We start from the raw sequence: 12,903 nt of genomic DNA, 5'->3' as shown, positions 1-12,903 counted from the left end.
GCTAGCTAGGCAGGCAGGCTGATGAATAAGCAGACTGGCAAATCAGCAGGCAGGTAGGTCAGCAAGGTTGGCACACATGTAGGGAGGCAGGTCAGCACACAAGTAGGGAGGCAGGTCAGCACACAAGTAGGGAGGCAGGTCAGCATACAAGTAGGGAGGCAGGTCAGCACACAAGTAGGAAGACAGGTCAGCATACAAGTAGGAAGACAGGTCAGCATACAAGTAGGAAGACAGGTCAGCATACAAGTAGGAAGACAGGTCAGCATACAAGTAGGAAGACAGGTCAGCACACAAGTAGGAAGACAGGTCAGCATACAAGTAGGAAGACAGGTCAGCATACAAGTAGGAAGACAGGTCAGCATACAAGTAGGGAGGCAGGTCAGCATGTATGGAGGGGAGGCAGGTCAGCATGCATGCAAGAAGATAGGTCAGCATTCATGGAGAAGGGAGGTCAGCATGCATGCAAGAAGGTAGGTCAGCATGCATGGAGAAGGGAGGTCAGCATGCATGCAAGAAGGCAGTTCAGCATGCATGGAGAAGGTAGGTCAGCATGCATGCAGAAAGACAGACAGGTAAGGTCGGGCAGATACAGGAATCCTATACAGCCCAAGCTCTCAATGGGCCTTATCAGATCTGTCATTGCCATGGGGGTTGGTGGGTGGCTGTCATTGCCATGGAAGTGGGTGGGTGGCTGTCATTGCCATGGAGGTGGGTGGGTGGCTGTCACACTTTTATCCTGTTGGAGTCCCCACCCCAACTCACCAACCCTACCCTTCCACCTGAGTGAAGATATATGCACCACTTACACACCAAAACTGCTGCAAAAATCCATTGCATTTTCTTATACAAATTTAAATTTGGAAATGACTGAATAAAAATTATTTGGCACTACCCTTTGGAATGACTGTAATGCCTTGTAATAATATCCCGCCCTCCCTTCCAGATCCACTGGTAATTCGTATTAACTCCCTTAGTAATAAGGGAGCCGGTCGGCCGAGCGGACAGCACGCTGGACTTGTGATCCTGTGGTCCTGGGTTCGATCCCAGGCGCCGGTGAGAAACAATGGGCAGAGTTTCTTTCACCCTATGCCCCTGTTACCTAGCAGTAAAATAGGTACCCTGGGTGTTAGTCAGCTGTTACGGGCTGCTTCCTGGGGGTGGAGGCCTGGTCGAGGACTGGGCCGCGGGGACACTAAAAGCCCCGAAATCATCTCAAGATAACCTCTCAAGATAACCCTCCCAACGTAAGCCAAGTGCCGTAATATTTCTCAAATTAACAAGCAAGCAGTAATAAGCCATGTAGGTTATTAGTAATAATGCACAGGGTACTTACCACACATGACATACCAGTGATCAAAAAGGGACTGGCATTAATATTGCTTACAAATTTAATTAATTAACAAACATCAAGTGGCAGTCACAATTCTGAACTGCCTCTTTGTAGACAAAATGTTGAGGGTTAGACAAAGAAACAACACTCGAAGAAGAGAGGAGGATAGATGGAGACATGACTTAAAAATATAAAATGGTTTGCATTTACGCAAATTGACCCGAGCACCACCATCTTTAGTGGCCTCAATGGGGACAGGAAACCAATTACTTATGAAAATTCGACCCCAATTGTCTGTAAGTCAATTTTCCAGCTGAATTTTAAACTTGAGTTAAACTAGAGTACAGTCTTGGCATTTACAAGTGCCATCTGTTCCAGTGCATGCGCTGTATTGGAGTATCGGTGTTGGTTAATAAAGCAGTAACAGTCAAAATATTGACATTGGTGCACCTCCAGCATAGCCTACACCTAAAATTACTTTAAAAATTTAACTGAAAAGATTTTTTAAATTGCTTAAAATACATTCTTCAGTTTGAAAAATAACAAATACACACAATATAAAGAAAACTAATTCTACCATTTCATGAAAACTTAAAATTCCTAAATTACTCTAAATTTTTAATACCTATATGGTATTTAGGAAGAGTGATATCATAAAAAAATCTTTAATTAAAAATGCACCTAGTAACTATACTGGGTGTTTAGAAATCTCTTGTAAATCATGAAATAAAATCTTTGTGGGACAGATTGACAAACACCTTGACCAGAGAATAAAAGAACAAAATATAGCATAGCGACAGGTCAAGATTCCAATGATTTGGATCTTCTTTTGAGTGTTTCACACCATTCAATTTACTAGATTAATTCACTAACAACTACTGGATGTAAATTTATTACTGAATATTATGTAATTCAATCTTCTTGTAATAAAAGCAGTGAATTTTATTATATATATATATATATATATATATATATTAGCCAAAGATTATATATATTAGATAGCTTCCCAATTGGCAAGATGGGAGAGAGAGATATAAAAAGGCGTGAAAGTTGTGTTATGTGCTGGTGACATCAACGTCACCTCTCACAGTCGTCTGTATCAATTCATGAAGTTTAATCTGCCTATGTGCTGTGTCCTGTGTGTGTATATACTATATATAAACTGTATATACTGTACAGTAAATATCCTCTCCCCTTCGTCTCTGTCTATAGCATACTGCTTGAAAATGTCTTAATACAGGAAGTGTTAATAAATGAAAGCATTTTCATCATTGTAACTCTTTTCTTGTCAGTACTTATGCATAACTGTATTTTTTGGATATACTATATAGCATACAAAATATTGTGGGAAAATATGTGTATGGTGCCTTCATATGACCTATGGTCTCTCTCTCGGTCTTTCTCTGTCTCTATCTTCGTCTTTCTGTGTCTGTGTGTATCTCTCTCTTTGTATTTCTCTCCTTCTTTCTTTCTATCTCTTGCTCTCTCAGTCTCTCTCACTCTCGGTCTCTCTCTCACTCTCGGTCTCTCTCACTCTTGGCCTCTCTCCCACTCTCGGTCTCTCTCTCACTCTCAGTGTCTCTCTCACTCTCGATCTCTCTCAGTCTCTCTCTCTCTCTCTCTCTCTCTCGGTCTCTCTCTCTCTCTGTATCGTCTCTCTCTATCGGTCTCTCTCTCTATTGGTCTCGCTCTCCCTTGCCCTAGCTCTCTCTCAGTCTCTCTCTCTTTCACTATCTCCTCTAGAGTTGTTAGACTGAGTTATTATACCAAGTAGGAAAATGGGGTAATGATGATCATGGAAATTTTATCTATACTTTTTTGATACAGTATTTCAAATTGGTATTACACAAGGAAATAGTAAGAAGTTGGATGGCAAAGAAAATGGCAATTTAGTCATATTCTTGCACAATAAACATTAAATATATTGAGACAATTGAATTTTGTTCTATTAAAGTATTATTTGCATTAACGAAATCTTATAGATTTTATGTAGTTTTCATTTAAAAAATAAAAAGTCATAATTTGCTAAATATGGTACAAGAATCTGTATTTAACATTCCATGCTAATCTTTTACAGATTATCCACAAAGTGACTTTAACTTCACATATATATATACACAAAACAATTACTTTGTCAAAAAATAAATGGCTTTTATTGAATATGAAAAGCATTTTTCTGAGCAATGACAGTCTATTGCCTACTAAGGTGCTGTGGTGTTTTGCTCTCTGTGCAATGATTGTGACAGGTCAGGAAGGCGACATTCACAGCATCAACGACATAAGGAACTTTTTAGCTGTCCTTGTAGGTCATTAAGGTGCTAAAAATATCACTAGAGAAATGGCCAAGCCAGCCCAGACTGACCTGACAAGATGTGGATTTCAGAACAGTTCCAAATTGTGTAAAAGGTCTTTCTTTTAATCAAATCTAAGCACAAAATGAGGTCTTCATCTAACATATAACATCTGCTTGGTAACCTAATACTCCCCAGCCACCACTAGATGTCATTGTCATCACCACAACATAGTCCACCTTGACTCACACCAGCTTATCCTGTTCTTCCCAAGACACACACAACAGACTGCCAATGAATGTAAACAGAAGAAGGGAAATGAGGGAAGAGTAATTGGTGCAACGATATGGCATTGCTCAGAAAGATTCTTTTAAAAAGTATTGAAAGCAATAAATATTTCAGAGCTACAGTATTTATTGTATTCTGATGCTCCCTAAGGTAAGCATCACACAAAACTTAAAAGAAAATTAAACACAAAAATCAAGGGAGAACTCACCGACAATGGTGGGACATGCAAGGCTTCCGAGTTACAAAACTCGGATGGGTAGTCAATAGTAGGACGGTTACTTGAAGCAAGAAGAGTGACAGAGTTCCATAACAATCTCGAGGACCGGGCCGCGGGGACGCTAAGCCCTGAAATCATCTCAAGATAACCTCAAGAAGGGTGGCAGAGAAAGTGTTCCATAACAATCTCAAGGGTGGCAGAGCAATTGTTCCCATGCCAATCTCAAACAGGGAAGGCTCCGAGAGGGCTGAAACTGGAATTTTAGCAGACTGACCAAAAATCCAGCATTAAACATAATAAAATGCCTCTTTCTGGTGGGTCACTTTGTGGTTCCCCTGGCCACCCACCCACTCGCCTAGAAAAAAACTTGGCCCAAAGGGGATAAAGAAAGCAGAGGAAGAAAAACCAGCACTGATCCAGAAACCAAGAAGGCTCAGGAAGAGAATTAGCAGACCAGAGGTGAAAGAAAGGAAGAGATAACTTGTGAAATGGGAACAACAACACTGACATCAAATGCCAATGAGAAAGGCTTCACCAAAGCCAAATGATACGAGGCAACAGTATTAGGCATCAAATGACAGTTGACAAAAGGCCAAGAAAGAAAAGACAACCAGAACCAAGATAAAATAAGGCCTGCCACCTACTACCCATGCAGATGGTCATAAACAAGATTCAAAAAGTCCAGTACAGTGATCAGCAAAGAGCTTTAAGTGCAGAAGTGCCAGATATCAAGACTGAGCCAGCAACCAAGGAGTGAGAAGGAACACCCTATCAGCAAACTTCTGCAATCTGGGAAAAAACAGGAGAAAAAGCAAAAAGAAGGAATGCATAACGGAAATTCCAGCAACTTTTGGTGCCCACAGCAAAAGCCATGCAATCTAGGAACAGGGCCACATAAACCAATTACTGTACACAGCAATTCATTTAACTGTAGACCAAACCAGAAAATTGGTGGACTGCAATCTATTGAGATCAGTAGTTAAAAATCCCAAAAAGTAAGCAGAAGACACCTGTAGAGAATATATATTTCCCAAGTTTATGATCAAGGGCTCTGACACTAATGTAACAAAACTATATACAGAATTCCAAACACACATCTAACTGAATTTAAATCTAACATCAGATTTAATAATATAAACAAATATCAGGAACAGCTGCCCAAGAGTTCGAGACACCATACATGTAAGGCACAGAATATGCAGCCAGCAGGATGAAAAAAAAAATATTATCGATTCTATATTGCGTCTTGTTAAGCTATATGCTTTAGCCTCCTTGTATGACTGACACTGACACTTAAAAAGTCATCTAGATTCAAATCTTAAAATTTATATATGCATTTTAAATTACTTTATATCATCTCTGTCACGTGTGGTTTGTAGTGGTGTCAGTCCAGTGACCCTCAACCTTTCCTGGTAAGACAGTTGACTTAGTTGTGGAATAATGTTTGATCACAATGCAGAGACTGCCTAAACAGTTCCATTTGGCACCATTACCAAGAATATCAGCTTCCTGATTGTCATGACCTGTCCAGGGGACACATCCACCATTCATATCGCGGGGGCAACCAAAAGAAATAATTAAGAAAAACTAAATCAAGACTATGATGACCAGTGATTTATGAATAATGCATCCAAATTTTGGTAGTATCCACATCAAGATCTAATAGTACAAATCCACATGTAACATATATGAACTAGAGTATGCAGTTAAAAAATGTACATGCCAAATGCTCCTCTACTTCAAGTCACAGATGAAGAGTTCTAATATATAATTTATTATACTAAAAATCTGATAAATGGGGATAATGTAAAAACTCTTACTACTCTTGAATAATAATGAAAATTTTAATTTAATGTTAATTTTCTCCATTCAAGAACAGTATCAGTATAGTTAGTACAGTATATAGAAAACTACAGACTAAGTCATGTCATAATTGACTCTATTCATGTTCTCTATAGTAATATGTTTTCTGAGTCATAACGTAATGTGAGTTGGAAGGCGGATCAATAATAGCCACTGGATGGCTGCTTCGTGCATATCGTGAGGAGTACAGTAGGAAGCCCATCAATATGGCCAACCCTGCTAGAGTGGCAGCCTGAGCGTTGATCACCCATGCCTCATCCACCATCTTAGAGTAGTCTGCACTGTAATGGGGGAAGGAAAAATGATGGTCTAATGAGCTATTACGATATATAATCCTTTCTTACTGTACCGCTGCTGCCTCTGGTTGTCAAGAGACTGGAGAATAAGTCAAAGGATGGCTGAAGAGAAAGGGATAAGTAAAAACATAAATAAACCATTATCTATGTGGATAACCATCTTACTTAAGGAAACAATCTACAAAATTCTACATAAAAATAGCTATTGAGTTTTAATGAACCTTGGCAATGTCAAAGTTATATTCAAGTTAACACTCATGAGTACGTGCATTCGTTCATTCATGCATGCGTGCACAGATACATGCACCCACACAACCTACACATTATGTGAAAAGATATTAAAGAACTATGTCAATGGAAGAGGTCTAAGAGTAGCCCTGGATAGTAAACTGTCACCAGGAAACCACAAGGGGCACTGTGAGAGGCATTTATGCTATGCTTTAAACTTCAAAATTGCCTTGCACATGGATGAAGAAATACTAAAGAAATTGTTCACAATACCTGTATTTGTGAGACCAAATTTAAAAAATGTAGCAATTGTACGGTATCCATATCTCAAGAAGTGCATCAATAAACTTGAGAAAATTGACAAGCAGGAATTTTTTAAACCTGCAACTTCAAGAACTAAAGTCCATTGAGTCAAGCTAAAGAAATGAAGGCGTGGAAAAAACACACAATAATTCTCTTTTGCGAACAAAATTTTAAAGTTGGAACAATATAAGTGTGGTGGTAGTGGATGCCAAAATAATCAATCATCAGTTTCAAAGTGTCATGTGACAAAGATTATAGGAAAGACAAGACACCATGAGAATAGCCCTGATCCTGTAACTACGCTTAATTATTCAATCACTCAAACACACACACACAAGTTGTAAAAGAGAAAGAAACAATCAAAGACGAATGTTTTGATACACAGAGAAATCTCATTATTCAAAACGTATGTTTTGAATTAAAAACAAAAATGAGCTACAAAAAGCAGACATTAGATAAGCAATTACAGAAGAACTGGTTATAAACAGTAAATGTTGGTAACTGAAACATGGCAGATAGGAGCAAATCTATAATCATTTTTGGGTGCTTAGAAAAGGAAATAACATCTAGGATAGACAGAGCAGCAGAAGAGGAACAAAACATTGAGAAAATTGTAGTTTAGGGAAAGGCCTCACAATAAAGGAAAATATCAGTGATTTTAGGAGGATTGGCAAATATAAAACAATTGCCCTTTAAGAGTGACGGACATTTTATGGAGTGAAACAAATGACAGAAGTGCTTAGGAATGCCAGGAAATTCCATTAATAGGAATAGGAAATACAGTAGGAGCATAGGAAACTTTGGTAACCAAGATGAGACCTCTCAAAAGAAGACAGAGGAATGCCAAAACTAAACCTTGATGAAGTAAAACTTCTATCTCAATGGGAACAAAAACAAAGAATTTATCACAAGGTTATAGGGATCGAGAATCTGGTGAAATGGTACATAAAGGTACACCAACAAAATCATTAGACTAACAATTCAAGCTAAGGAAACAAATGTGCCAAAAAATTTAGAACGTTCTCTTTTGCAAACAGAGTGGTAGACAGAACAAGATAAGTGAGAAATATACAACTTGATAATGGTCCAGGATGGACCAAAAAGTCGTCGTTTTTTCCTCTTCTGGTGTGTGGTTTGGTCATCATATCTTCAGCCACGTTATTGTGACTCATCGTTTGCAAGATAAGTGAGAAGACGGTGGATGCCAAAACCATCAGTTGTTTCAAAGCATCATATGACAGAGTTCCGGGAAGATGGAATACCGTGAGCATTGCTCTTATTCTGTAACTACTGTACACTTACATAATTACACATATGTATGCTATGTAATGATAATTTAATTTACTCATGAGTAATACGTGAAAACTGGCTTCAAGCAACATAACAGTTTTATACAAAAATTCAAACGGAAAAAGAGATCTAGAGGTAATTTTGGATAATAAACTATCACCAGAGTTTAAACTATCACATCAATGGCATTTTGAGTAGCCTACGCTACACTTGCAAACTTCGAAATACCCTTTAAATACTGTACTAAAGTAATTATTTGCAACATTTTTGAGAGAAATTGGAGTATGCAGCAGCTGTATTTTACTCATATATATAAAATAAAAAAATATGCACATGAACAATAAAGAAAACGAGAAAAGGAGTGCTACCAAAAGGTTTCCAGACCTAAAATACTGTACAAGAGTTATAAGAAAAAGACTTGTGGCATTAAACATGCAAAAAGCTAGTAGACAGATGGAAAAGAAGAGATATGATTACAAATAAAAAAATGCAACATCAGACTGCTAAAGTGTTAAGCATTAGCAGGTTCAAAGTAACACTTAACAAAGATTATAGGGAAAGCAGGATACCAGAATCATAGCTCTCATCCTGTAACTACATTTAGGTAATTATAATTACATGCAAGCACTTGTACACTTAAGCCAAGGAAACAAAAGTGTCAACAAATATTAGAAAGTTCTCTTTTCCAGAGGGAGTAGTAGAGGGTTGGAACAAATTAAGTGAGGTAGTGGTGGATGCCAAAACCGTCCATAGTTTCAAAGTGCCACATTACAAAGAGTACCAGGAATGCAGGACACCACGAGCATAGTTATCTTGTAATTACACTTAGGTAATTATATACACAATCTTTTGTGTAATTACCAAAACACATGTAATTGACCCCCCCTCACTAAATGGACACCCCGAGGTTACCCACAGTCAAGGAACACTCCCGGCCTCCCAGCTGGAGGTTAGGGAAAACATGCCAGGTGCCAGGTTACACACCAAGGAACCCTGGGTACAAGCAGGGGTACCAGGACCCATAAGCATGAACATCAGGAGGTTAGATACCCCAAGGGTCTGGGAACACTCAAGGACAACTACAAAACACTGAAGGCTGAGAACGTGTGTGTATACAAAACCAAGAAGGTAGAGATTTAAGGAAAGGCAACTTAGGCAAGCCTGGGAAGTATACCTGCAGCCCAGGTGGACACAAGCATATAGTGACACACACCGTCAGTAGTTTCAAAGCGTTATATAACATAGAGTGCTGGGAAGACGGGACACCACGAGCATAGCTCTCATCCTGTAACTACACTTAAGTAATTACATGAGGGACTGAAGTAGACAGCTAGTGCCATTATAAGCCAAGAGCACCACTGTCCATATGATGGGGAACATAAACAAAAAATAGTCTACTGGCAGCAACAATAAACAATAAAACAGTTATGGTGCAAGTACAAGACCCAAAGCAAGCCCTGTAGAATAGGATTCAGAAGAAGAGCCTACCCTGTGGTGCAGTGATAAGACACTCGACCTGTGCTTCACGAGTTATTTGGCCTGGGTTTGTATCCTGGCCAGGAAGGTTTGACTAGCCGCCAATCTTTAACTAAGTCTCTGTTCATCCAGTAGTGAATTGGTACCTGGTTGTTAAACAATTTGGTGGATCGTATTCTAGGGAAAATAAATATTAAGGACTTGCCTGAAACGCTGTGCATGCTAGAGGCTTTACAAGAATGTAATAACTCTTGTATATATAATTAAAATTAAAAAAAAAAAAGACAAGACTGCAGAAACCTGAAGAGACTGTTCAGATTTGAGCTACGTACCAGACTCAAATACACTTAAGGAGGAACAAACCATAAAGCACAGAAACAAGAACAGAAATTGGTACAAAGGACAAACACAGACCTCAAGACAAACCCAAAATCCTGAGACCCTCCCTTATCACTGAACAGGTAGGGCCTGGGACTAAACTTAAACCTTCCCTGGGGCCTGAAGACTGGAAAGAGAAGACGGGAAGGATTTCCAGGAACAGGCCTTCAACCCCTAAAAACATTCCACAAAAGCAGGGGAAAGGGGGAAGGTTGCAAATGCAGGAGTAATCTACAGGGCCACAAAAATTCTGGAGGGAACAGACACAACCACTCACCACTCACAATTAAGGAGTACTCCTTATTAACTGGACATGTTCCAATAAATGGAGATGGAAAACCAAATATTTTTCCAATTAACCCAAGAATTCCAAAGAGGGATTTCAATAATAGGAGGTCACACTATAACCTTTTGATTGTTTCAACCCCTGAACAAATGTAAAAGTTAAAATAACTTACACGAAATTCTGAATTGCAACTGACCTTAGAGAGAAGAAGGCCTTTTCCGTGTATCCTGTAACAGCAGTGGCAATCGCAAGCATAAATGTGATGATCCCAAAAGTAGCATGGACTGGAACCAGACCAGAACGGAATCTGGCTGTTCCTTGTTCACAGCAGAGCAGCAACCAGAAACTGAAGAATCCAACCACCAGCTGAAACCATTACATATTCAATAAATATTTAGTGGAACAAAATTATATTTAATAATAATTAATTAAGTAAGAAATCTGCCTCCTAGGGATGATTAACTAATACATTAAACTAGGAATGAATGATGTAATAAAATTACATGCACTTGTTACAAATAATTCATAAAATATTCAAGGTCTATTCTTGAAGAATATGCGAATAACTATTATAGTAGACATTATATATTACTGTATACTGTTAAGTCAAAAGGGTCGGAGTCATTTAATTATGATACCATGCCTCATCAGTTCACTAAGAAATGCCATGTGATGAACATTATGCTTTTATTTAAATGGTAAATTATATTTTCAGTTTTATTGTGTGAAAATATAGCCCAAAGTGCAGGGCAGTGTGAGCAAGAAAGCAAGCAATCGGGCATCTTACTAACACATCACACCACTCAAGTGCATTGAACCTCAACCATTGCATCAAACTGTATTTCATTACCATCTTGAAGATGTGGTATGAGCCTTTTCGCTCATACCACATCTCTCGTACATCCTTATAACTATACTGTAACTATTTCACATAAGGAAGAGATAATAGAATTCATTGCATAAACTTATTTGACTCTCTGGAAGTCACAGTTTTGAACAAATCAGATTGGTCCATACTCTGATTTGTAGCCATTGGCCTAGACTACAATCAATAGAGTACAGTACTGTACAAGGTTATGTTAGCACTGTGGAGAAATGCCCAACAGACCGCTGGAACATTATCTAACACAGTGCACAGTTACAAACATAATAAGATTTCAACTTAGATTCAACAGAGCAGAAGTTGTTAAATACATAGGACATACCTCACCTCACTTCACCACTCTCTCCTGCCTATTTATACCCATCACTCGATCTGTAAAATCATTCCTTCTGAAGATGTATTTAATATACGAAAGTACTTAAGGAAATTCCTGTTTCATTTTCCTCCGTGGTCTGACATTGTCACATTCTTAATCACGTGTTTATTTTCGTGATATACACACATAGGACAAAATCTTACTGAAGCGGCCATACGAGTCATAAATACTCATACTCTGCCTAAGTAAAACAGAAACAAGCAACACTTAGTGGGCCAGCCAGAGGCTTAGGGCTCGCGCAGAAATTTCCCTGCAAAAAAATGTACAAGGCCATTAAGTCAGAATTCAAGCAGCATGCACAATAAACAATTTGCCTTGGAGTAGAGAGAGTGTGTCAATACAGTACAGTACAATATTTTTTATACTTGATCAACTAGGCTGTGATTCATACGTCAGGCTGCAAGCAGCCGCGTCAAACAGCCTGGTTGACCAGTCCAGCAACAAGGAGGCCTGGTCGATGGCCAGGCAGCGGGGACGCTAAGCCCTGGAACAACTCCAAGGTGCCTAGGTTCATCAAACCCCATATGTTGGTATGCTACTCTTAATAAGGTTAATAAAGACAATACTGCATCTATAAAACCTTTAGCATAATAAACAGTATACTATAACACAAAAATCCAGCACTGAACGTAATGAAAATCCTCTTTTGAGTCACTTTGATGGCTCCCCGAGCTACCCACCTGGTTACCTCCAAGCCTAAGGCACCACAATTAGGCTTTTACAAGTCTAGTACATACTGGAGACCAGGATCAGAATCTGACCCTTGCAAAGGAGGCTGGAGATACTAGATCACTAGTTTCCAAACTCTTCCTCGTCATTAACCCCCTTTTTCATATGGCGTTCTTATTAATGGCCTCCTACACTCGGTTTAAAAAATAAAAAATTTAGTAACAAATTTTATTTTCTCATTTTCTTTCTTTGAGTACCATAACCTGTACACTGCCCCCCTAAGGTCCCCTACATATTGCAAAAAGCCCGCCCGGTTTGGGAACCAGTGTACTAGACCAACCCAGGCCAAAAGAAAAACTCAACAGAATGGTAGAATGCCCCCAAAATGCATAACCACAGAGAAACATGGTAACCCTGACACATTACGTAAATACTTGGTGTCCATACCCAATTATGTGGTTGTTATATGCCCATAATTATCCTTTCTGTAAATGCAATTCCATCTGTTGGGTTTACATTTTAATCTCTGGGTCTGCAACGTGACATTGTTGGTTCTTAATTTTAGCCATAATTCCTGTGTGGTACAATTTCTTAGGCACTAGCTACTGTATTGGATGGGGAATCCCATCTTTGCTTTTGCAGTCCAGACCGTTATCGTCCCAGAATTGGAGCCCACTCCAATTAGAGTAGTAGTTCTTGGAACCAATCTTAAATCTAAATCTGTAGTGT

The 12,903-nt window shown here is 38.9% G+C and overlaps 1 protein-coding gene across 6 annotated transcripts in view; it reads right to left on the bottom strand.

Annotated features, from left to right (window-relative positions):
• Nucleotides 1-12,903, bottom strand: part of LOC123771917 (lysosomal membrane ascorbate-dependent ferrireductase CYB561A3) — a 114,006-nt gene that overhangs the window by 8,818 nt on the left and 92,285 nt on the right. For 5 of the 6 annotated variants that reach the window (XM_069337863.1, XM_069337864.1, XM_069337865.1 and 2 more), the window contains 2 exons: nt 10,443-10,612; nt 3,131-6,270 (listed from right to left, as the gene is read on the bottom strand). In XM_069337863.1, coding sequence (XP_069193964.1) covers nt 6,066-6,270; nt 10,443-10,612 — 375 coding nt within the window. In that variant the 3' untranslated portion in view covers nt 3,131-6,065. Of the gene's footprint in view, nt 1-3,130; nt 6,271-10,442; nt 10,613-12,903 lie in introns of those variants that run through there. The other variant, XM_069337866.1, reaches the window with a different exon arrangement.

This window comes from Procambarus clarkii, chromosome 38, assembly GCF_040958095.1.
Source record: "Procambarus clarkii isolate CNS0578487 chromosome 38, FALCON_Pclarkii_2.0, whole genome shotgun sequence".
Classification (NCBI taxonomy): Eukaryota; Metazoa; Arthropoda; class Malacostraca; order Decapoda; family Cambaridae; genus Procambarus; species Procambarus clarkii.
This window is presented reverse-complemented; position numbering and strand designations above follow the sequence as displayed.